Source organism: Coregonus clupeaformis, chromosome 34, assembly GCF_020615455.1.
Source record: "Coregonus clupeaformis isolate EN_2021a chromosome 34, ASM2061545v1, whole genome shotgun sequence".
Classification (NCBI taxonomy): Eukaryota; Metazoa; Chordata; class Actinopteri; order Salmoniformes; family Salmonidae; genus Coregonus; species Coregonus clupeaformis.
Window position 1 is genome coordinate 15,990,053 of NC_059225.1, and position 23,130 is coordinate 16,013,182.

The window sequence follows — 23,130 nt, forward strand, 5'->3', positions numbered from 1 at the left end:
AAGGAACAGGAAAAATATAGTGATGCTATGCGAACGATAGGCCTAACCGTCATCTGGTAGAGGGAAAGGTTTTCCCAAAAACCTTATCAATTAAATGTTAACTAGCTACAAAGTAAACTACGCCTACCTGCAGAATATCATGATTATTTGCATCAAGCCAGTGGCCATTTGTTTTGCAAACTCCATCTCATGTGCACTACCGAAACACTGTTAACCAAAAAACAGTGGTAGGCGTCTGTGCACTTGAATTAAAGGGTAACTTTTTAATGTCACTCCGACATTGTTCGTCCTAATATTTATTTATATATTTCTGTGTGTGTGTGTATTGTTAGATACTACATTTTAGTCATTTAGCAGACGCTCTTATCCAGAGCGACTTACAGACTACTGCACTGTTGGAGCTAGAAACAAAAGCATTTAGCTACACCGGCAAAAACATCTGCTTAATATGTGTATGTAACCAATACGATTTGATTTGAACTACACAAAACAATCAAAATGTCTTCGATTTTTCCCAGACCTCAAGTGGTCTCCTGATGTGGTTTAAGCATTGTTATGAACTTAGGACATCCAATGTTGTTTTTCTATTTAAAAAGTGTGACTTTGAGAGCATTAACCTGAATAAAATGGGAGAAATCAGAAACCTGTGAATTTTTGACTCCGTTGACAGCCTCATTTATCTGTTTCAATAGTCAACCTACTGTTAGCCTACTTGTACAGTACAGCTTGGGTTGGCCTGATGAAAGACCAATATTGGATTTATAATTTTAGGTCATTCAGAGTGTATGTCAATGTTTCTCATAGAATTTGTCACACGGCGCCTTCACACGGCCGTTTTAGATTTATTTTGGGACAAATTAGCGTATACCCACTTCTGGTGGTTTATGACTACTATGATTTCCCATTGTAGCCAATTCACTTGCAGAAATTCAGTTACCAATTTTTTAAAAAACATTATCAGTAAAAACACTAATTGATAGGTCTACCTTTACTTGTTACTAATGTGAACTTTCATTATTCTCCTTTCGTGAGGGAGAGAAATTAGAAAATCTTAAAGATATGTGGGTTTTTGGTAATGGAATTTCAAGGCACAAGGCAATGTTTCTTAAACTTACAGAAGGCAAATCATTTCTCAAACTAAATATAAGTGTTGAAATTAGTTGGCATTGGTCTTTACCTCATCATTATTGTGTTTTAATGTATTTCAAATACCTTAAGACTTCTTCTGGTAGATGTTCTTATTTTCTAACTTTTTGACCAGAAAACAAAGCCTTAATCCAACATTTTAGGATGGACATTTGTTGAAAAATTGATATATGCCTTAATAATAAAATAAAATACATTCTTAGCTTTCATTTGACACCCAATTTGACATGCTCCTATGAACTTCACATGTTGGTGTTCATGGGTCTTTTTATATGGAAATGACTCAGCTATCTGTGAGGCTAAATTATGACACACAAATGATTAAGCATATTCTGAAGATAATTGCTTGTAGTGCATGGTAGCCACCCTTAATGGTGAAGTTGGAGAAATGTGTCATCCTTAGGGTGTCAAATTAATAACTTAAATATAGGCTATGTAGTGGCTTCCAGCAAGTCTTTGAAAGACATAAAATGACATTCAGGAAAGCCTTGCGTTTTTAAAATGTTCATGCTGGTTTTCCACTCTGAAGAGCCTGCAGTCTGGTGTTGCCATTGTTGCAGGAGCAGTATGCAAGCTGTTGTCAGTGATGGTCGTGGTTGTTAAATTAGCTGAGAGAACCGTCAGCACCCACTTAGCTGCTTGCAGGCCCCTCCTACTAATGCTTGTGCAACCTTTGCTGCGTTCAGTAAGACGAAATGTAAAGTTTGAGGGGCCTGTTTAGGAGTGTGCAATGTTACAGATCGTTCAGGTAGAACGGTAGGCCTGTAGTGTAGAACAGGGGTTCTGGTTTGTAATGTAAAATAGTAAATTTTGTCAGTTCAATTCATTACATTTTTGTTTGCAATGTTCTTAATATTTCGTTTCACCTTGCTGAATACACCCCAGAAGGTGTCAAACAAATTGTTCTTCCATTTCAAATATTTGACAGTTTTTGTTTCTTCAACTAATGCAACACACATCCTTCACCACAAATTGACAAACACAACAGATTGTGTTAGATGGGATGATCTAGTTCAAGAGTGAGACATTTAACCTGGCAGATTGAGAGTAGCGACCGCCCCCCACACACATCAAGTACCTATATATCAAAGATGTTCATATTTTTTTTAACTCATACGATTTCAAGGTGTTTTTGCCACGATAGGCCTTTATGGAGAGTGATGATCTATGCCAAATGTTTGTTACACTATATCAAATGTTTTACTGTAACAAATATGTCTTTGGGAAATATCACTTGTTTTGCATCTAGATTTAATTTAATAACATTTAGTCCCCAAGTTTGTGGAATATCCTTCTCCCTTTTTGGAATGGCTTACTTACTTTCGCACCGGCCTCTTCTGTAGGCCAAACCTACAACACTACCTCAGATAAGATCTGTGCAGACTGAGCCAAGGAGGGACTGAACAACAGCAACATTTCTGTACTCTGATTGGCTGGGAGTCTAAAGAAGGGGAGAAAAGAAGGGAAGAGGATGTGTTCTACAAACAAGCAGGGCCAGGGCAGCCACATGTCACGAACAAGCCACATCTGTCCTTAAATGTGGGAACCCATGTTTTTATGCTCAGTGACGACCCAAAGGTTTTGCTGTTGGAGGTGGGTCTGTGATGTGAGAACAACCCTTTTTGAAATGCAAACGTTCAAGTCATAGACATGTATGGACCAACTTTCGTTTCTGGTGACATAGGCACATAGGACAACGCTTCAAACAAGCCAGCATGCTCATGTCTTAGGGTGTTTGTGGTCTGCCCAGCGACGGTGTGAGGCTGAGCAGCCACTTGGCTCTAGCAGTGCATTCGAGACCTGTTAAAACCCTAGTGTTAAATCAATATTAAAATAAGCGACGGTACAGACGCACAGCGGGGCGCCCTCCTATTTCTTCTCTCTCCTCTCTTTTTTTCTATTTTTTTTTGTTCTCTCCACCCCAGAATGACTGTGCTGAACTAAATGGCTAAATTAATTTAAGCAGTGCTCTGTAGAGCACGTACAGTGCCTTCAGAAAGTATTCACACCCCTTGACCTTTTCCACATTTAGTTGTATTACAGCCTGAATTTAAAATTGATTCAATTGAGATTATTTGTCTCTGGCCTACACACAATACCCCAAAATGTCAGTGGAATTATGTTTTTTGAAATGTTTAAAAAATGAAAAGCTGAAATGCCTTGAGTCTATAAGTATTCAAGCCCTTTTTTTATGGCAAGCCTAAATAAGTTCAGGAGTACTAAGATACAGGCGTTCTTCCTAACTCGGTTGCCGGAGAGGAAGGAAACCGCTCAGGGATTTCACTGAGGCCAATGGTGACTTTAAAACAGTTAGAGTTTAATGGCTATTCCAAAACATGCATCCTGTTTGCAGCAAGGCACTAAACAAATACTGCAAAAAATGTGCCAACGCAATTAACACTTTGTATTCAGGACAAAAAGTTATGTTTGGGGCAAATCCAATACAACACATTACTGAGTACCACCCTCCATATTTTCAAGCATAGTGGTGGCTGCATCATGTTCTGGGTATGCTTGTAATCATTAAGGACAGGAAAACCTGGTTCAGTCTGCTTTCCACCAGACACTGGGAGAAGATGTCACCATTCAGTAGGACAATAACCTAAAACACAAGCCCTAATCTACACTGGAGTTGCTTACCAAGAAGATAGTGAATGTTCCTGAGTGGCTGAGTTACAGTTTTGACTTAAATCTACTTGAAATTCTATGGCAAGACCTAAAAATGGTTGTCTATGAATGATCAACAGCCAATTTTGCAGAGCTTGAAGAATTTTGAAAAAGAATAATGGGCAAATGTTGCACAATCCAGGTGCGGAAAGCTCTTCAAGACTTACCCAGAAAGACTCACAGCTGTAATTGCTGCCAAAGGTGCTTCTACAAAGTATTGACTCGGGTGTGAATACTTATGTAAATGAGTATTCTTAAAAAAAAAAAAAAATTACATTTTGAATTCACAGCAAAATGTGGAATAAGTCAAGGGGTATGAATACTTTCTGAAGGCACTATAGAAGTCACCCAATGCGAGGCTTTGCACAGTTGGTCTTGGCGACACTGCCTTCCCCTCTTCCTTGTCCTCTTAATTTTTTTCCTCATTTCGCTCTTCCTTGTGGAAGAGCTCTTCCAGTTGTGCCTTTCACCGAGCAGTTGTTGCAGTTGCTATTGTCAATTTTCTCAGTTACTAATAGTGGTGATTTTAAATCTGCTGTGTTCTGTGGTAAAATACAAAAATGACTCCGTACTGGATTGCTGTCGTTCTGCAAGCTCCGACCCAACTTTGCTATTTTGTCAATCTTTTGTCGTTTATTTTTACTTTCATTTCTCTAAATGAATCTGCTATAATTTCTTACAACTAACAAGAACCTTTGAACATCAGATCAGCAGTTACTTACCTGAATTCCGGGTTCAACTTCGACTCATCTGCCCTGGGCTCTTTCTGTAATTCCGACCCATTTTTTGGGGCTACCCAAGAGGAAACGCTGACGTTAAAGGCAAGGTTGGGGGGGATCCTGGCGAGATTAAGGCGACGGGAGTATTCTCTGCTTTTCTGAAACATGGGTCTCGGACATGTTGGCTGTCCAACTCGATGGATTCACCGTACCGACAGGACAGTGGAGTCGGGGAAGAGGGTTTGCCTCTTCATCAACATTGTTCACCCGTCTTGTAATACCTGATGGTTAAATGCCAACACTTTACCTGCAGAGGGAGTTTTCAGCTGTTATCGTGACTGTTGTATACGTTCCACCTCAGGACAAAAAAAATAACAAGCTGGCACTTAACGAACTGTACGATGCTATAACCAAGCAGGAAAACGTACATCCAGAGGCTTCTTTTCTGGTTGCCGCCTAATTTAATTTTGCGTCATTAAGACACGTTATGCCCAACTTCCATCAATGTCTCCCTCGCCACTAGGGGCGATTTTTAAAGACCACTGCTATTCTACCCACAAGCAAGCATACAAGGCCCTCCCTCGTCCGCCATTCGGCAAATCAGATTATGACCGTACTCCTACTTCCTGTTTACAAGAAGAAGCTCAAACAGGAATCACACGTGGCTCGCTCTGTTGAGAAATGGGCTCCAGACTCAGATATTATGCTACAGGACTGCTTTGCTGGCGTTGACTGGAAGATGTTTCGGGACTCCGTCGATAACATCGCGCAAACCACCTCTGTCACCGGCTTCATTAGGAAATGCATTGCCGACTGTTCTCTCTGCTTCCGCACGGCAATGGCTACACTGACTATCTGAGTTGACCTTTGTATTTTATTCATATATAGTCTCTATGCACACTCACAGGGCCCTACACACTACACACACTGCTACTCCAACACACACACACACACACTCACTCCATCACATACAGTGGGGGGAAAAAAGTATTTAGTCAGCCACCAATTGTGCAAGTTCTCCCAATTAAAAAGATGAGAGAGGCCTGTAATTTTCATCATAGGTACACGTCAACTATGACAGACAAAATGAGATTTTTTTTTCTCCAGAAAATCACATTGTAGGATTTTTTATGAATTTATTTGCAAATTATGGTGGAAAATAAGTATTTGGTCAATAACAAAAGTTTCTCAATACTTTGTTATATACCCTTTGTTGGCAATGACACAGGTCAAACGTTTTCTGTAAGTCTTCACAAGGTTTTCACACACTGTTGCTGGTATTTTGGCCCATTCCTCCATGCAGATCTCCTCTAGAGCAGTGATGTTTTGGGGCTGTCGCTGGGCAACACAGACTTTCAACTCCCTCCAAAGATTTTCTATGGGGTTGAGATCTGGAGACTGGCTAGGCCACTACAGGACCTTGAAATGCTTCTTACGAAGCCACTCCTTCGTTGCCCGGGCGGTGTGTTTGGGATCATTGTCATGCTGAAAGACCCAGCCACGTTTCATCTTCAATGCCCTTGCTGATGGAAGGAGGTTTTCACTCAAAATCTCACGATACATGGCCCCATTCATTCTTTCCTTTACACGGATCAGTCGTTCTGGTCCCTTTGCAGAAATACAGCCCCAAAGCATGATGTTTCCACCCCCATGCTTCACAGTAGGTATGGTGTTCTTTGGATGCAACTCAGCATTCTTTGTCCTCCAAACACGACAAGTTGAGTTTTTACCAAAAAGTTATATTTTGGTTTCATCTGACCATATGACATTCTCCCAATCCTCTTCTGGATCATCCAAATGCACTCTAGCAAACTTCAGACGGGCCTGGACATGTACTGGCTTAAGCAGGGGGACACGTCTGGCACTGCAGGATTTGAGTTCCTGGCGGCGTAGTGTGTTACTGATGGTAGGCTTTGTTAATTGGTCCCAGCTCTCTGCAGGTCATTCACTAGGTCCCCCCGTGTGGTTCTGGGATTTTTGCTCACCGTTCTTGTGATCATTTTGACCCCACGGGGTGAGATCTTGCGTGGAGCCCCAGATCGAGGGAGATTATCAGTGGTCTTGTATGTCTTCCATTTCCTAATAATTGCTCCCACAGTTGATTTCTTCAAACCAAGCTGCTTACCTATTGCAGATTCAGTCTTCCCAGCCTGGTGCAGGTCTACAATTTTGTTTCTGGTGTCCTTTGACAGCTCTTTGGTCTTGGCCATAGTGGAGTTTGGAGTGTGACTGTTTGAGGTTGTGGACAGGTGTCTTTTTATACTGATAACAAGTTCAAACAGGTGCCATTAATACAGGTAACGAGTGGAGGACAGAGGAGCCTCTTAAAGAAGAAGTTACAGGTCTGTGAGAGCCGTAAATCTTGCTTGTTTGTAGGTGACCAAATACTTAGTTTCCACCATAATTTGCAAATAAATTCATTAAAAATCCTACAATGTGATTTTCTGGATTTTTTTTCCTCATTTTGTCTGTCATAGTTGACGTGTACCTATGATGAAAATTACAGGCCTCTCTCATCTTTTTCAGTGGGAGAACTTGCACAATTGGTGGCTGACTAAATACTTTTTTCCCCCACTGTAAATGCAACGCATGTAAATGTAAAGTGTTGGTCCCATGTTTCATGAGCTGAAATAAAAGATCCCAGACATTTTTCAGATGCACAAAAAGCTTATTTCTCTCAAATGTTGTGCACAATTTTTTCTACATCCCTGTTAGTGAGCATTTCTCCTTTGCCAAGATAATCCATCCATCTGACAGGTGTGGCATATCAAGAAGCTGATTAAACAGCATGACAATAAAAGGCCACTCTAAAATGTGCAGTTTTGTCACACAACACAATGCCACAGATGTCTCAAGTTTGGAGGCAGCGTGCAATTGGCATGCCGACTGTAGGAATGTCTACCAAAGCTGTTGCCGGAGAATTTAATGGTCATTTCTCTACCATAAGCCGCCTCCAACGTAGTTTTAGAGAATTTGGCAGTCCGTCCAACCGGCCTCACAACAGCAGACCATGTGTATGGCGTTGTGTGGGCGAGCGGTTTGCTGATGTCAACGTTGTGAACGAAGTGCCCAATTGTTGCATGTTGCGTTTTTTTATATTTTTGTTCAGTATACATTGTTATTGATTACTGCATTGCTGGGGTTAGAGCTTGCAAGAAAGGCATTTCACTGTACTTGTGCATGTGACATTAACTTGAAACTAGTTGTTGGTGGGCTAGCTAGGTTGTGGTAACCTCAACAAATTTGCTAGTCAAAGTTGAGTAGGAGTGCTGTGACAGTGACCTTCCATCCTGGCCCCTTTTATTTGTGTGGTTTTGCATGCTTCGCATCATGAGGCATGTGAAGGAAAGTGGAGTTACGTTTCTTTCAGTTGACGTGTGTTGTCTAACTTTTGAACCATCACGCCTGATTCACCTAGTCAACTAATCATCAAGCTCATGATCAGTTAAATCAGATTGGCAGGTTTTGAAATGGAAAATGTTGCATTGAAAGATCCCTATGGCATAGAATGTTGGCATTCATTGCCATTTTCCATGTGTCTAACTGGTGGACACAGATTAGATTATTTATATATATATATATATAAAATTACACACACACTGGTGGTTGTTGGGATTTTCAATAGAAGTCCACTGTCATAGTATACTCAAACGGGTCACATTCATTACAATACAGTTTGTCATCTTACCTAGCAAGACACAAAAGGTATGCAAAATGCAGATCTCCAATCCAAGGTCCATGGTTTAATAAATAAACTAATCTCTCTCTGTCTCTCTCTTTCTTTTCTTCCCATCCCGGTCCACAGAATGTCATCAGAGTACAAGAGTCTGGATCCCTCTGACCACGGACCGTCTCCTCCCCTGAGCAGCACTGGGGGGGGCTCCCCCTCAGACAGCCCCTCCCCTGCCCCCACAGACAGGCGCCCCCGTGGCCGGCCTCGTAAGGATGCAGGTGCCGGCACGCCCACGCGAGCACCCACACCTCAAAAGTAGGTCCCATTCGCACTAACCTTGGTGTGATGCCTGTGCTGGGGGTTGACTGCTTTGCAGATGGTGTCGCCCTCCGTGGTTTTACTGGGCCGTGTGGTGTTTGGCCAGTCTTATGTTATCCTGTTGGATGTATTTTACTAAGCAGTTTGGGGGGGTGGGGTAGTGAGATGTAAAGGTTGAATTAATATTGTTGAGGATAAATACACCATAAAGTCTACCGACTGACGTCTCTGTGGCTGGTTCAAGTGTATCACTAAAGTCTACCGACTGATGTCTCTGTGGCTGGTTCAAGTTTATCACTTACTCAAGTCATGCAATTCTTCAATAATCTTGCCATTTCTTTCAAAGCAGCTTTTTTTTCTTTTTTCAATTGGTAATAATCACACTCCCTCATTTTACATTTTAGTCATTTTAGCAGACGCTCTAATCCATAGCGACTTACAGTTAGTGAGTGCATACATTTTTTTATATATATATTTTTTCATACTGGCCCCCCGTGGGAATCGAACCCACAACCCTGGCGTTGCAAGCACCATGCTCTACCAACTGAGCTACACGGGGCCCATCCCCACAACCCCATTGGTCCGCTAAATCAATTTATTAAGTACCATGAATGATTACATCTGCTACCCAGTACTAGGCCTCCCAAATGAATCATACGAGTGCAAGGAAGGGCATGTGTGCTGCTGTGGCTGCACGGATAACCCAAGTTAACCCCAAACATTGCACGTGGGGTTGGGGATTTGTGTGTGTGTTTGGAGAGGGAAGCAGGGCGTCACGAAGCGTGACGTGGAGCTAAGCTAAGCACAGATTCCACCTCGAGGAGCCACTGAAGTGTTTTGAGGTGCATTAGCATTGAGGAAGCCAAGCGCCTGCGAGGCACACAAGGAGATGCTGCCTAGAAACTAACAATGTACGCGGCTATTAATGTTTTTCCTCTTTAGTTGTTACATTTTTGTCTCCGAGATATCCCCACTTTCATCCTTTCACATGGCAAGACCCATAAAGGAGAGAAAGTATTGCTTTCATCCTGGAGTCTTACTCTATATGTGTACAACAAAACCAATCCAGAAGAACTTTAGGAGATGGACTGCTCAAGTGACATGGAGAAGGAGTACACTGTAACTTTGTGGGGAGGGGGTTTGATCTTCAGATGGAGGGTGTGCTTGGCTACTTCCTACTAATGTGACATCCACTAAGTGAGTGGCGTGCAAGAAGCCTTTGTTAGCGCAGCTAGCTGCCTTGCACAGGGGAACATTGTGGCCTCCTCTTTGTAGATCGAGAAATGTTCCTCAAATACACACCACGCTGATATAGGCCAGATTAGCATGGCACCTGACACTGCAGGTAGAAACGCCACAGGGCTGAATAACTGCTGGCACTTTGAACGCTGACACTGTCACGGTACCGTATGTTCTCTGCCTCGAGGGCGACTGCTTAACAAGCGGACTTGGTGTATTTCCAGTTTGTAGCCCATAGCCCTTCATATACATAGTATTAGATAGAAACGCCAACTGAAAGCCCACAATCGGACACTGTGTCACTGAAGTGTCTCTCTGTCAGCAGCAAGCCAGGCTGTTCTTTTAATTTATTTGTTTACAAAGAGTGCAATAGCTTGGAGGACCTCTTTGAGAGGGCTTGCATAATCCAATGGCTGCTGCATGTGGAAATGTCTCCTGTAGAGGCTATGCCCAAGGGGTCTGGGCAGTGAGTCACCGACTGTTACCTGAATGTCTAAATGGCCTGCCTGGTTGGTTCGGAACAGCTGTCAATCATGACGGTGTTTTACTAATTGTTCTGACTGAGACGCTTCTAACTGTAATATGGACTTTATGGGTCCTTGTTATTTTTTTAAGGTATAACAGCGTGTGATAAAAAATTAATAAATAAAATATTGGTGAAATGTTATTGTTATATATTGTTATTGATGTCATCAGTGAAATGAGGGTGTATTGATTTAGCCTAAAAGAACCCCCATACTCTCTCACAACCGCAGTTAGATATCCTCCTCAGTGTTGTACTTTATCTGTCTGACAAACTCACACTGACCCACGTGAGCTTTGTGCTTACGCCTCTGTGTCGCAGTAACGCATCGTAGTCGTTTTTGTGATTGCCAGATCTCACCTCCAAAGCCCAACCTAACACCGTAATAACCGTACCACTGTCTTCTGTGGAGGAGTTTCGATCAAAGTCCTAGGACTACGTATTTCTAATGAGTCTCTTGCATGTACTCTGTGGGTTAAAGTTTAATTTAATTGACCCTTGTTTGCTTTTGGTTGGAGGGAAGGTATATCCTGTGGTGAGTCAGCGTATCAGAGGTTTCTAGCCCCTAGCATTGGGGTTGTTTGAATCGGTTTTAACCAATTGCTTGTAGGATCTTGCTCTGTAAGCTGGAAATGTAAAACCGGAGAGGTAATGGTTAAATGGCATTATGGGAAACAGCAGAGCTGCAGAGAAGGGGGTGTGCCCCAGCCCAGCCAGTGCACCCATGCCAGGATTTCGTCACTGCCTTGGGAGCTGGAACTACTTGCAACAACAGCTTATTTTTTTATTTGCCTCTCTCTTTCTCTCGCCCTCTCACTACAGCTCTGTGTCTCACTGTAGTAGAGTTGTTCGGCTTGGAGAGACAGACTCACTGGATGTGTGTAAAAAGTCCTTTAGAAATAGGATTTCTGTGACTGGTTGTATTCAGTACCACATGCTTTTTAGTGGTACAAAAGTGAAAGGTTGTGCTTAGAACTGGAATCAACAGGACTAGATACAGCACTTTGCTTGGTCCTGTATTGGTGTTAGGCAGCGAGAACATTTTTATTTGAACCAGTAGTATATTGATTTAAATTTTTTGCAGTATCTAAGACTTACAGTAGCCTAAACTTGGAAATTGGCCACATAACTTGTCATAATGACTCTTACTTTATGAGCCTTAACATCAACCCAAATTGGACCAAAGGTGGCTTATGATGATTACCAGCCTACTCCTGTCAGACTGTACACAAGAGTTTCCCAAGAGTTCCATATGACAGCCCTGGAATAACAGACATCACAGGGAGGGAGGGATGGAAGCTACGCAGATCCCAATGGTCCTCTCTTGTCACTCTGGCTTTGGCTAGCGGGTGTTTATCTGCCTTCGGGTTACTCATTAGCCTATAGTTCATCACTTGTTAACCTCTGTGCTGCACAGTAGTTACGACCGGTACACGTAAAATCCATTTCGGTGCCCCCGCTTGGCAAAACCAGAGGATTCTGGGAAGTGGGAAGTCAGATGGGCATGACGCATGTATTATGCAGTGCCTGTCTAACAGTGAGCATCACTGTACATCTGGTTTTCTTCTAGTTTCTTTAAAGGTCTCTTGTGGGGTTAGGCATTGTTTGGCTTCATGCATGGATTACTCAAAGAATCCCTACGAGGACTTTGAGAGGCTCTGTTTTTTAAAATCTTATTGTCAATGTCACTTGACACTAAATAATAATAAATAATATGCCATTTAGCAGACGCTTTTATCCAAAGCGACTTACAGTCGTGCGTGCATACATTTTTGTGTATGGGTGGTCCCGGGGATCGAACCCACTACCTTGGCGTTACAAGCGCTGTGCTCTACCAGCTGAGCTACAGAGGACCACACACTAGAACATTTAGTGTCAGAAGGTTGCATACATTGACTGATATGTTTGTCTTGTGACTTAAGATAGTCCTTGCATTCTTTTTGCAAACCGGGCTGACTATCCAGGGGTTAAAATGGACCACTATTCCATCACCATTGGAAAAACAACACAGTGACCGTTAACTTAAACTGTCAATTGGAAATTCTGATCCATTCTAGGGGCAGCCGCAGCTCCACCACCTCCTAAACTGACATTCATGCCCAACGTATTGCTAAACTAAGCCACGGCTTTGAAGTGTTTTCAGGTTTCCCAGTACCCTAAAAAATCTTCCCTTCCTCATCTCTTTCCTGATCTGGCTTCCACCAGTCCACTTTCACCTGTCAAGTCCTTTTACTTCAGTTGTTTGGGACACAGATTGGGAGACAACCTTCCTGAGTATAACTGAGAATACATTGTGCAGTCAACCATAGCGACGCTACGGTGACCATGTCGACCATAGCGACGCTACGGTGACCATGTCGACCATAGCGACGCTACGGTGACCATGTCGACGCCACGTGACCATGGTGACCAAAGCAACAGTGATGCTCAAAACCAGAGCCATTTAGAGAAGTCATAGAATTGGTGTTTGTGGTTGGCATGAAATTCTGACAAGTTTTGGTTTTACCTATAACTCAGCAAAAAAAGAAATGTCCCTTTTTCAGGACCCTGTCTTTCAAAGATAATTTGTAGAAATCCAAACAACTTCTTCATTGTAAAGGGTTTAAACACTGTTTCCCATGCTTGTTCAATGACCCATAAACAATTAATGAACATGCACCTGTGGAACAGTCGTTAAGACACTAACATCTTACAGACGGTAGGCAATTAAGGTCACAGTTATGAAAACTTAGGACACTATAGAGGCCTTTCTACTGACTCTGAAAAACACCAAAAGAAAGATGCCCAGGGTCCCTGCTCATCTGCATGAACGTGCCTTAGGCATGCTGAAAGGAGGCATGAGGACTGCAGATGTGGCCAGGGCAATAAATTGCAATGTCCTTACTGTGAGACGCCTAAGACAGCGCTACAGGGAGACAGGACGGACAGCTGATCGTCCTCGCAGTGGCGTTACACCGAGGCCTGTACTCTGGAGCGGGATCGATTTCAAATCAAATCAAATCAAATCAAATTTTATTGGTCACATGCGCCGAATACAACAGGTGCAGACATTACAGTGAAATGCTTACTTACAGCCCTTAACCAACAGTGCATTTATTTTAAACAAAAAAGTAAGAATAAAACAACAACAAAAAAGTGTTGAGAAAAAAAAGAGCAGAAGTAAAATAAAGTGACAGTAGGGAGGCTATATATACACAGGGGGGTACCGTTGCATAGTCAATGTGCGGGGGCACCGGCTAGTTGAGGTAGTTGAGGTAATATGTACATGTGGGTAGAGTTAAAGTGACTATGCATAAATACTTAACAGAGTAGCAGCAGCGTAAAAGGATGGGGTGGGGGGCAGTGCAAATAGTCCGGGTAGCCATGATTAGCTGTTCAGGAGTCTTATGGCTTGGGGGTAGAAGCTGTTGAGAAGTCTTTTGGACCTAGACTTGGCACTCCGGTACCGCTTGCCGTGCGGTAGCAGAGAGAACAGTCTATGACTAGGGTGGCTGGAGTCTTTGACAATTTTGAGGGCCTTCCTCTGACACCGCCTGGTATAGAGGTCCTGGATGGCAGGGAGCTTTGCCCCAGTGATGTACTGGGCCGTACGCACTACCCTCTGTAGTGCCTTGCGGTCAGAGGCCAAGCAGTTGCCATACCAGGCGGTGATGCAACCAGTCAGGATGCTCTCGATGGTGCAGCTGTAGAATTTTTTGAGGATCTGAGGACCCATGCCAAATCTTTTTAGTCTCCTGAGGGGGAATAGGCTTTGTCGTGCCCTCTTCACGACTGTCATGGTGTGTTTGGACCATGATAGTTCGTTGGTGATGTGGACACCAAGGAACTTGAAGCTCTCAACCTGTTCCACTACAGCCCCGTCGATGAGAATGGGGGGCGTGCTCAGTCCTCTTTTTTTTCCTGTAGTCCACAATCATCTCCTTTGTCTTGGTCACGTTGAGGGAGAGGTTGTTGTCCTGGCACCACACGGCCAGATCTCTGACCTCCTCCCTATAGGCTGTCTCATCGTTGTCGGTGATCAGGCCTACCACTGTTGTGTCGTCGGCAAACTTAATGATGGTGTTGGAGTCGTGCCTGGCCATGCAGTCATGGGTGAACAGAGAGTACAGGAGGGGACTGAGCACGCACCCCTGAGGGGCCCCCGTGTTGAGGATCAGTGTGGCAGATGTGTTGTTACCTACCCTTACCACCTGGGGGCGGCCCGTCAGGAAGTCCAGGATCCAGTTGCAGAGGGAGGTGTTTAGTCCCAGGATCCTTAGCTTAGTGATGAGCTTTGAGGGCACTATGGTGTTGAATGCTGAGCTGTAGTCAATGAATAGCATTCTCACGTAGGTGTTCCTCTTGTCCAGGTGGGAAAGGGCAGTGTGGAGTGCGATAGAGATTGCATCATCTGTGGATCTGTTGGGGCGGTATGCAAATTGGAGTGGGTCTAGGGTTTCTGGGATTATGCTGTTGATGTGAGCCATGACCAGTCTTTCAAAGCACTTCATGGCTACAGACGTCAGTGCCACGGGTCGGTAGTCATTTAGGCAGGTTATCTTAGAGTTCTTGGGCACGGGGACTATGGTGGTCTGCTTGAAACATGTTGGTATTACAGACTCAGTCAGGGACATGTTGAAAATGTCAGTGAAGACACTTGCCAGTTGGTCAGCACATGCTCGGAGTACACGTCCTGGTAATCCGTCTGGCCCTGCGGCCTTGTGAATGTTGACCTGCTTAAAAGTCTTACTCACATCGGCTACGGAGAGCGTGATCACATAGTCGTCCGGAACAGCTGGTGCTCTCATGCATGCTTCAGTGTTGCTTGCCTCGACGCGAGCATAGAAGTGGTTTAGCTCGTCTGGTAGGCTTGTGTCACTGGGCAGCTCGCGGCTGTGCTTCCCTTTGTAGTCTGTAATAGTTTTCAAGCCCTGCCACATCCGACGAGCGTCAGAGCCAGTGTAGTATGATTCAATCTTAGACCTGTATTGACTCTTTGCCTGTTTGATGGTTCGTCGGAGGTCATAGCGGGATTTCTTATAAGCGTCCGGGTTAGAGTCCCGTTCCTTGAAAGCGGCAGCTCTACCCTTTAGCTCAGTGCGGATGTTTCCTGTAATCCATGGCTTCTGGTTGGGGTATGTACGTACGGTCACTGTGGGGACGACATCATCGATGCACTTATTGATGAAGCCAGTGACTGATGTGGTGTACTCCTCAATGCTGTCTGAAGAATCCCGGAACATGTTCCAGTCTGTGCTAGCAAAACAGTCCTGTAGCTTAGCATCTGCGTCATCTGACCACTTTTTTATTAGCCGAATCACTGGTGCTTCCTGCTTCAGTTTTTGCTTATAAGCAGGAATCAGGAGGATAGAGTTATGGTCAGATTTGCCAAATGGAGGGCGAGGGAGAGCTTTGTATGCGTCTCTGTGTGTGGAGTAAAGGTGGTCTAGAGTTTTTTCCCCTCTGGTTGCACATTTAACATGCTGGTAGAAATGAGGTAGAACGGATTTAAGTTTCCCTGCATTAAAGTCCCCGGCCACTAGGAGCGCTGCATCTGGATGAGCGTTTTCCTGTTGATTAATGGCCTTGTACAACTCATTCAGTGCAATCTTAATGCCAGCATTGGTTTGTGGTGGTAAATAGACAGCTATGAAAAATATAGATGAAAACTCTCTTGGTAAATAGTGTGGTCTACAGCTTATCATAAGATACTCTACCTCGGGCGAGCAAAACCTTGAGACTTCCTTAGTATTTGATTTTGTGCACCAGCTGTTGTTTACAAATATACACAGACCGCCGCCCCTCGTCTTACCCGAGTCTGCCGTTCTGTCCTGCCGATGTAGCGTATAGCCCGCTACAGCCACGACTCCGTGAAACATAAGATATTACAGTTTTTAATGTCCCGTTGGTAGGATAACCGTAATCTTAAATCGTCCATTTTATTCTCCAAAGCTTGAACGTTGGCTAATAGGATTGATGGGAGAGGCAGTTTACTCGTTCGCCGTCGGATCCTTACAAGGCACCCGGATCTGCGTCCACGATATCTCCGTCTCTTCCTCACGCGAATGACGGGGATCTGGGCCTTGTCGGGAGTCTGTAGAATATCCTTCGCGAACGCCTCGTTGAAGAAAAAGTCTTCGTCCAATACCAGGTGAGTAATCGCTGTCCTGATATCCAGAAGCTCTCTTTGGTTATAAGAGACGATGGCAGAAACATTATGTACAAAATAAATTACAAATAACGCGGAAAAACACACATAATAGTACAATTGGTTAGAGGGCTGTAAAACGGCAGCCATCTTCTTCCGGCGCTGTTAGGCTTTGGAGGTGGAGGGTCCGTCATGGTCTGGGGCGGTGTGTCACAGCATCATCGGACTGAGCTTGTTGTCATTGCAGGCAATCTCAACGCTGTGCGTTACAGGGAAGACATCCTCCTCCCTCATGTGGTACCCTTCCTGCAGGCTCATCCTGACATTACCCTCCAGCATAACAATGCCACCAGCCAAACTGCTCGTTCTGTGCGTGATTTCCTGCAAGACAGGAATGTCAGTGTTCTGTCATGGCCAGCGAAGAGCCCGGATCGCAATCTCCTTGAGCATGTCTGGGACCTGTTGGATCGGAGGGTGAGGGCTAGGGCAATTCTCCCCAGAAATGTCTGGGAACTTGCAGGTGCCTTGGTGGAAGAGTGGGGTAACATCTCACAGCAAGAACTGCCAAATCTGATACAGTCCATGAGGAGGAGATGCATTGCAGTACTTAATGCAGCTGGTGGCCATACCAGATACTGACTGTTACTTTTGATTTTGACCCCCCCCTTTGTTCAGGGACACATTATTCAATTTCTGTTAGTCACATGTCTGTGGAACTTGTTCAGTTTATGTCTCAGTTGTTGAATCTTGTTATGTTCATACAAATATTTACACATGTTAAGTTTGCTGAAAATAAACACAGTTGACAGTGAGAGGACGTTTCTTTTTTTGCTGAGTTTATATATAAAAAGCTAAACGGTGAGTTAGGCTACTAGTTCTGTAGTTTTATCGGCCATAGTTTACTATGCTTGGTGTGGAAGGGAGAGGAGGGGGTCTGGCCAGGCCTATTGACCTGGATGAAACCTGTTCCAGGCCATTGTCCTTGCATTTTCAATGATGTAGGTCATTGATCAGAGCACTGGGAGTCAGTTGCCGACGGCAGCATCAGTAGCGGTGTCCTTCTCATCCCAGAAACCCAACCCTGGTCACCCGATGCCTCGGCCCTGGACCTCGCCACCGCATTGTGGCCGGTTAGCTATTTTCATCACGAATCTTGTTCTGGAGGCAGCTCTGCAGAGTGGTCACTAGCTGGCACATTTAAAAGCTAACTTTCACCCTGACCACACTGCTAACCTTAATGCTTGACCTTAGCCTTAAATTAACACCAAAAAGCAACAACAAAAAAAATCATGCATTTTTACAATATAGCCAATTTAGAATTTTAATTTGCCTATCTAAGGGGATATTGCTCAGTTCTGCATCCAGGACAAAACTCATTACAATAAACATCAACCTGCCACATTGTGAGAATGGGCCGCAAAGCCTCACAATTGTTTGCAGTGGAAACCAAATATTTCCAACCACAAACCTTGTATTTGGGTGGTTTACTTTTGTGGCCTCGTTGTTGCTTTTGTCCTCCAATGAATTTTGCCTTTGAAAAAAGGCTTATTGCATTGCTGGAGTGTTTTTCCTACTGAGCACAAACCAGGAAATGTCTTCCGTTGACATGAAATGTCCCTGTTTCTGATTCTACTCTTACGTTATTTGGACCAGCTTAGGCTTAGTCCTTGTGTTCTGAACCGGTCTACATCTAGGTTGGTCCATCTGAAGGAACGGGCCCTTTTGGCCTGTGTGCAAGGTCTGAGCAGCAAGCCATAAGACTCCTGAACAGCTAATCATGGCTACCCGGACTATTTGCACTGCCCCCCCACCCCATCCTTTTTACGCTGCTGCTACTCTGTTAAGTATTTATGCATAGTCACTTTAACTCTACCCACATGTACATATTACCTCAACTACCTCAACTAGCCGGTGCCCCCGCACATTGACTCTGCACCGTTACCCCCCTGTATATATAGCCTCCCTACTGTCACTTTATTTTACTTCTGCTCTTTGTTTTTCTCAACACTTTTTTTTTTTTTTTTTTTTTTTTTTTTTTTTATTCTTACTTTTTTTGTTTAAAATAAACGCACTGTTGGTTAAGGGCTGTAAGTAAGCATTTCACTGTAATGTCTGCACTTGTTGTATTCGGCGCATGTGACCAATAAAATTTGATTTGATTTGATTTGCAGGCTTTGAGTTTAGTGAGCTACACTGGTAAGTACTCTGAATAGCACCTCTTTGTTCTTGTGCAACACAGAGAAAGCAAGAGAGAGAGAGAGAGCGAGCGAGCGAGAGCCAGAATGTGCCAGAGCTTTTTAGAGGCTACATGTGCACAGACCCACGATGCATGAGCTGTTCTAGATGGTCCAGCCAAGTGTTCAGCGCTAGACAGAGGAGTGTGTTCCCCCCGGCTTCTCCCTCTCTCGCCCTAGTCCTCCCAATGTGTGCTGTCCTTTCCCCCTCTCTCCGCTCCAGGGGCTTGTTTTGGATGCCTTGGTTCGGTGCCCTGGTATCCATTGCAGGTTTGGTCTGTAAAGGCTTGCTTGGTAATGGGAACTGATATGGTCACCAAACCTCTCTCTCTGTGTGCCTCTTTCTCAGTTTCATGTGGGAATTTGTGCGTGGAATATTCTGTGAAAAGTATTCATTTTTGTCAATGTAATTAAGACTTTCTCTGAAGAATGAGCCTTTAGAAAGGTTACTGGGCTGTAATTGTTATGGTCACTGCTACTGGGATAATTAACATTTTTATCTTTCATCTTTATATTTTACACAGACCAAGTCACCTGTGGCGTGTCTACGTACTCAATTGTTATTCGAACACTGCCAATATTCCCTGTTATTGTTGGTATTCGCTTATATTCACTGCTATCCAAACTTTAGCTTTTTTATAAATGTACTTTTTTGCTGGGCTTGCAGCTCGGGCTTCGATGGTAAGAAACTCGACTGGTCACCATGGTGATGAGCAGCTGAGCTGTAACCGCGGGTGGAGTGGTGGGTCCCGTTGGCTGCTCTGTGTAAGTGTGCTACACCAGTGTTGACAGCGATGGTTAATAAAGAGGAGGGGAAGTGATGAGCTGGGGACTGCACTGCTCAGACCTCCAAAGAGAAGTGAAGAGAAACTGATCTTGGTCCGCCACGCTCTAACCAATGTTAGTGAAATGGGGAGCTTTTGAGATACATTTATTGTCAACAAGTGTTTGTTTAATGGGCAGTTGGGTTGCTCCTCAGGCACTTCCTCTCTGCATCACTGACTTTACAGACAGTTCCTCACGCAACGGAGCTAAGCTTGCAGACTGTTCTTTTTTCCGTTCATTTCTATGACGTTGAGCCCGAAGGCTGTTCCCCTGTGATTCTTTTTTAATTTTATTTATTTAACTAGACAAGTCAGTTAAGAACAAATTCTTATTTACAATGATGGCCTACACCGGCCAAACCCGGACCAATTGTGCGCCGCCCTATGGGACTCCCAATCACGGCCGGTTGTGATACAGCCTGGAATCGAACCAGGGGGTCTGTAGTGACGCCTCAAGCATTGAGATGCAGTGCCTTAGACCGCTGTCATTGAGGCCAGTAATACTGTTCATCCTACTTCAAATGGCAGCTCCTCTTTCGGTGCGGAAGACCTAAATGCCAATGCTGTTCCTCCTTGAGCTGGAGTCCTGCACGCCCCACACCAGCCACAGTAATTCCGAGCCCCACCCGACATCAGGACAGATCTTTCTCCACAACCCGACCCACCCGCATAGAATTGTTCTGAGAGCGGATACGTTACCCGCAATATAACATCAATTTATGTAATTGTTTTTATAACTCCAGCGTAGTAGGCTTTATTATTATTATTATTATTATTATTATTATTATTATTATTATTATTATGGTATTATTACTATTCCCCTGCCTTGTATTAATTAATTTGTCTGCATGTCTATTCAACATTTGGATAGAAAGAAACCATGCCATGAATTAAGAACGATATCTTTTTATTTTCACAATGTGATGCGTCACTCATCGCTTGGTGAAAAAGAGCCTTCTAATTAGCCTTGTTATTTTCTGTCTCCAAACACTCACTCAATGCGTGCGTGTGGTTGGTAGCCTTATGTCTGCTCCTGGGTTTATAAAAAGTGTGTTATCTTGATATTAAATGTTTCCGACCCACAATATAATTGTTCTGAACTGCGAGCCGGCCCACAGGTTGTGTGTGTGTGTGTGTTTTTGTATTATTTTTTATTGCGGCTCACCCGCTGGGTACTGTGGGTATCCAACCCGATGCAGGACTCTACCTTGAGCAGAGCCTGAAAGGCACATCAGATCAATGACTGATTTATTTCCCTGTGTGTCTCAGGGGCTGTAGCAGAGGCCAATCCCAGGGTGAGGATGAGGACAGCATGGATGGGACAGAGACCACCGAAGCCCAGAACATGCAGGAGATGGGTGAGCTGACTGTCTCGGTCGTTATGGAAATGTGTTTGTGTATATACTGTACAGGTAGCTGCCAAAATAATGGGAACACTTGAGTAAATGAGGAATACAAAGTATATTGAAAGCAGGTGCTTCCACACAGGTGTGATTTAATTAATTAATTAAACAATGAACATCCCATCATGCTTAGGGTCATGTATAAAAATGCTGGGCAGGCTATTATTTTGGCTACCATGGCTATGCCCCCATAGGATGACAGTGCCACAATCCACAGGGCACCAATGGTTACTAGATGGTTTGACGAGCATGAAAACAATGTAAACCATATGCCATGGCCGTCTCAGTCACCAGATCTCAACCCAATTCAACACTTATGTGAGATTATGAAACGATGCCTGAGACAGCGTTTTCCACCACCATCAACAAAACACCAAATGATGGAATTTCTCGTGGAAGAATGGTGTCGCATCCCTCCAGTAGAGTTCCAGATACTTGTAGAATCTATGCCAAGGCGCATTGAAGCTGTTCTGGCTTGTGGTGGCCCAATGCCTTATTAAGACTCTTTATGTTGGTGTTTCCTTTATTTTGGCAGCTACCTGTACATGCCTGTATCAGTGTGTGCGCTTGCATGGTTGACTATGAGTGTGTGCGTCCTTTAGTTTTTATTTCTGTGTGTGTTCCTTCATGCGTGTTCCTCTTTTTAATATTTGCGTGCCGTTGTTTTCATACTTGTGTGCTTGTTTAGGCTGCCATTGCTGATAGTCGGGTGTTGGTATTCGGGGGGAGATTTTATCCTTTTATCAAATGCTTCTTTAATCACTAAGCCTTAGTTCTTTAGAGCTGTTACGCGATTGCGAACTCTCAATTCAGACTACTTGAAGGGTATCTACCAGTTTTCGGTTGCTTGTTGTGCCATCCTCCACCACAAGGGATCCTTTGCTAAAAGGTAGATGAATAAAGTTCATATTTGTATGTCCGCAGAGCCAAAATGTAGGCTTAGTTGCTGGTTTGTTATGGGATGTTTACAAAGCCATCTGCAGCTGCTGTCCGCGGGGGTCTCGCCGGCCTACCGTGCACATCCCCAAACATTTCTAACCCGATATCTCTGTAGATGTGGGTTCATTAAGGTAGATGGTCCTTGGAAAACAAGCCGCCTTTCGAAGAATGCATTATGTAAATCGACTGCCAGAGGATGGTCTAATATTTTAGAACGCGGTCAACTCCCCTGTTAGCTGTTAGTGTTGCTTTTCTTTTCGCTGCTGGCATTTTGATGACCTGTAACTGGCTTCACAAGCTTGGCAAATGCAACAAAAAGAGGAGAGAAATGAAATCCAAGTAATTTGAACTGCATTTGTGCTGCTGTCACAACAGTTGATGAAACTAACACTTTAAAAGTGTGAAAACATTTGATCAGTGTTACTTCCTGATAGTTTCTGGTTGAAAATACAATTTACAGAGGACCTTCCAATCAGCAGGTTTTGCATGGTGGAGTTTCAGCTTGCCTGGTAAAATAAGTTAATAGAGCAATAACAGACTTCCAAGCCTCTCTGCCTATAACAGCTAGTTTTCCGTTTTCCCCTCCCCACTCAGACCACTCCTAGGCAGTCCTTTGTGGGAAGGATGGATAGGGGAGGAAGAAATGAATTGGTATTGAGACCCACGCCTAGTCATTAGGGCTGGTGAATTGCCAGGGACCTCACGATATTATGACAATACTTTGGTGCCGATACGATATGTATTGCGATTCTCACGATTCTATATGTATTGCGATTCGATACTGTGATTTTATTTCAATTCGATGTCACCATATTGCTGCTGCAGAGGGACAAGAGAGCCATGAGAAACCAGTTTTGATCGGTCATGGAAATAAGTGTTGAAAACAAATTGGCTCCCTATTTAAAAAGAAGATGCAGAACAAGCTACGAAGGCAAAATACTGCCAACTAGCGCAGAAATTGGTGCAGGTGTACAGCCAACTAGCGCAAAAATAATATTGCGATATTGTCGATACGATATATCGTAAAACTAATATCCCGATATGTAACTGCATATATTTTCCCCCATCACTACTATTCATGGTGAGATCATGTCAAAGCCTGGGGCTAAATTTAGCCAACCGCTTACCTAATCTTGGGCCACCCAAGGCTCTGGGGCTTGGTCCCGCCCTCATTGTACTTGTTCCCTAGGGCCCTCGAAGACGATCACACCAGCAAACATCATTTAGCGTCACTTGATCTGTTCCACTTCCAAAAAGTGACGTAACGTGCCCCTCTCCCCCAACACACACACACACACACACCCTACCCCTTTCCAAC

At 43.9% G+C, this 23,130-nt stretch overlaps 1 protein-coding gene across 9 annotated transcripts in view; it reads left to right on the forward strand.

Annotated features, from left to right (window-relative positions):
- LOC121549477 (histone-lysine N-methyltransferase 2C) overlaps positions 1–23,130 on the forward strand; it is a 206,558-nt gene that overhangs the window by 9,220 nt on the left and 174,208 nt on the right. For all 9 annotated transcript variants that reach the window (XM_045210464.1, XM_045210462.1, XM_045210465.1 and 6 more), the window contains exons 2-3: positions 8,338–8,520; positions 20,740–20,828. In XM_045210464.1, coding sequence (XP_045066399.1) covers positions 8,339–8,520; positions 20,740–20,828 — 271 coding nt within the window. In that variant the 5' untranslated portion in view covers position 8,338. The remainder of the gene's footprint in view (positions 1–8,337; positions 8,521–20,739; positions 20,829–23,130) is intronic.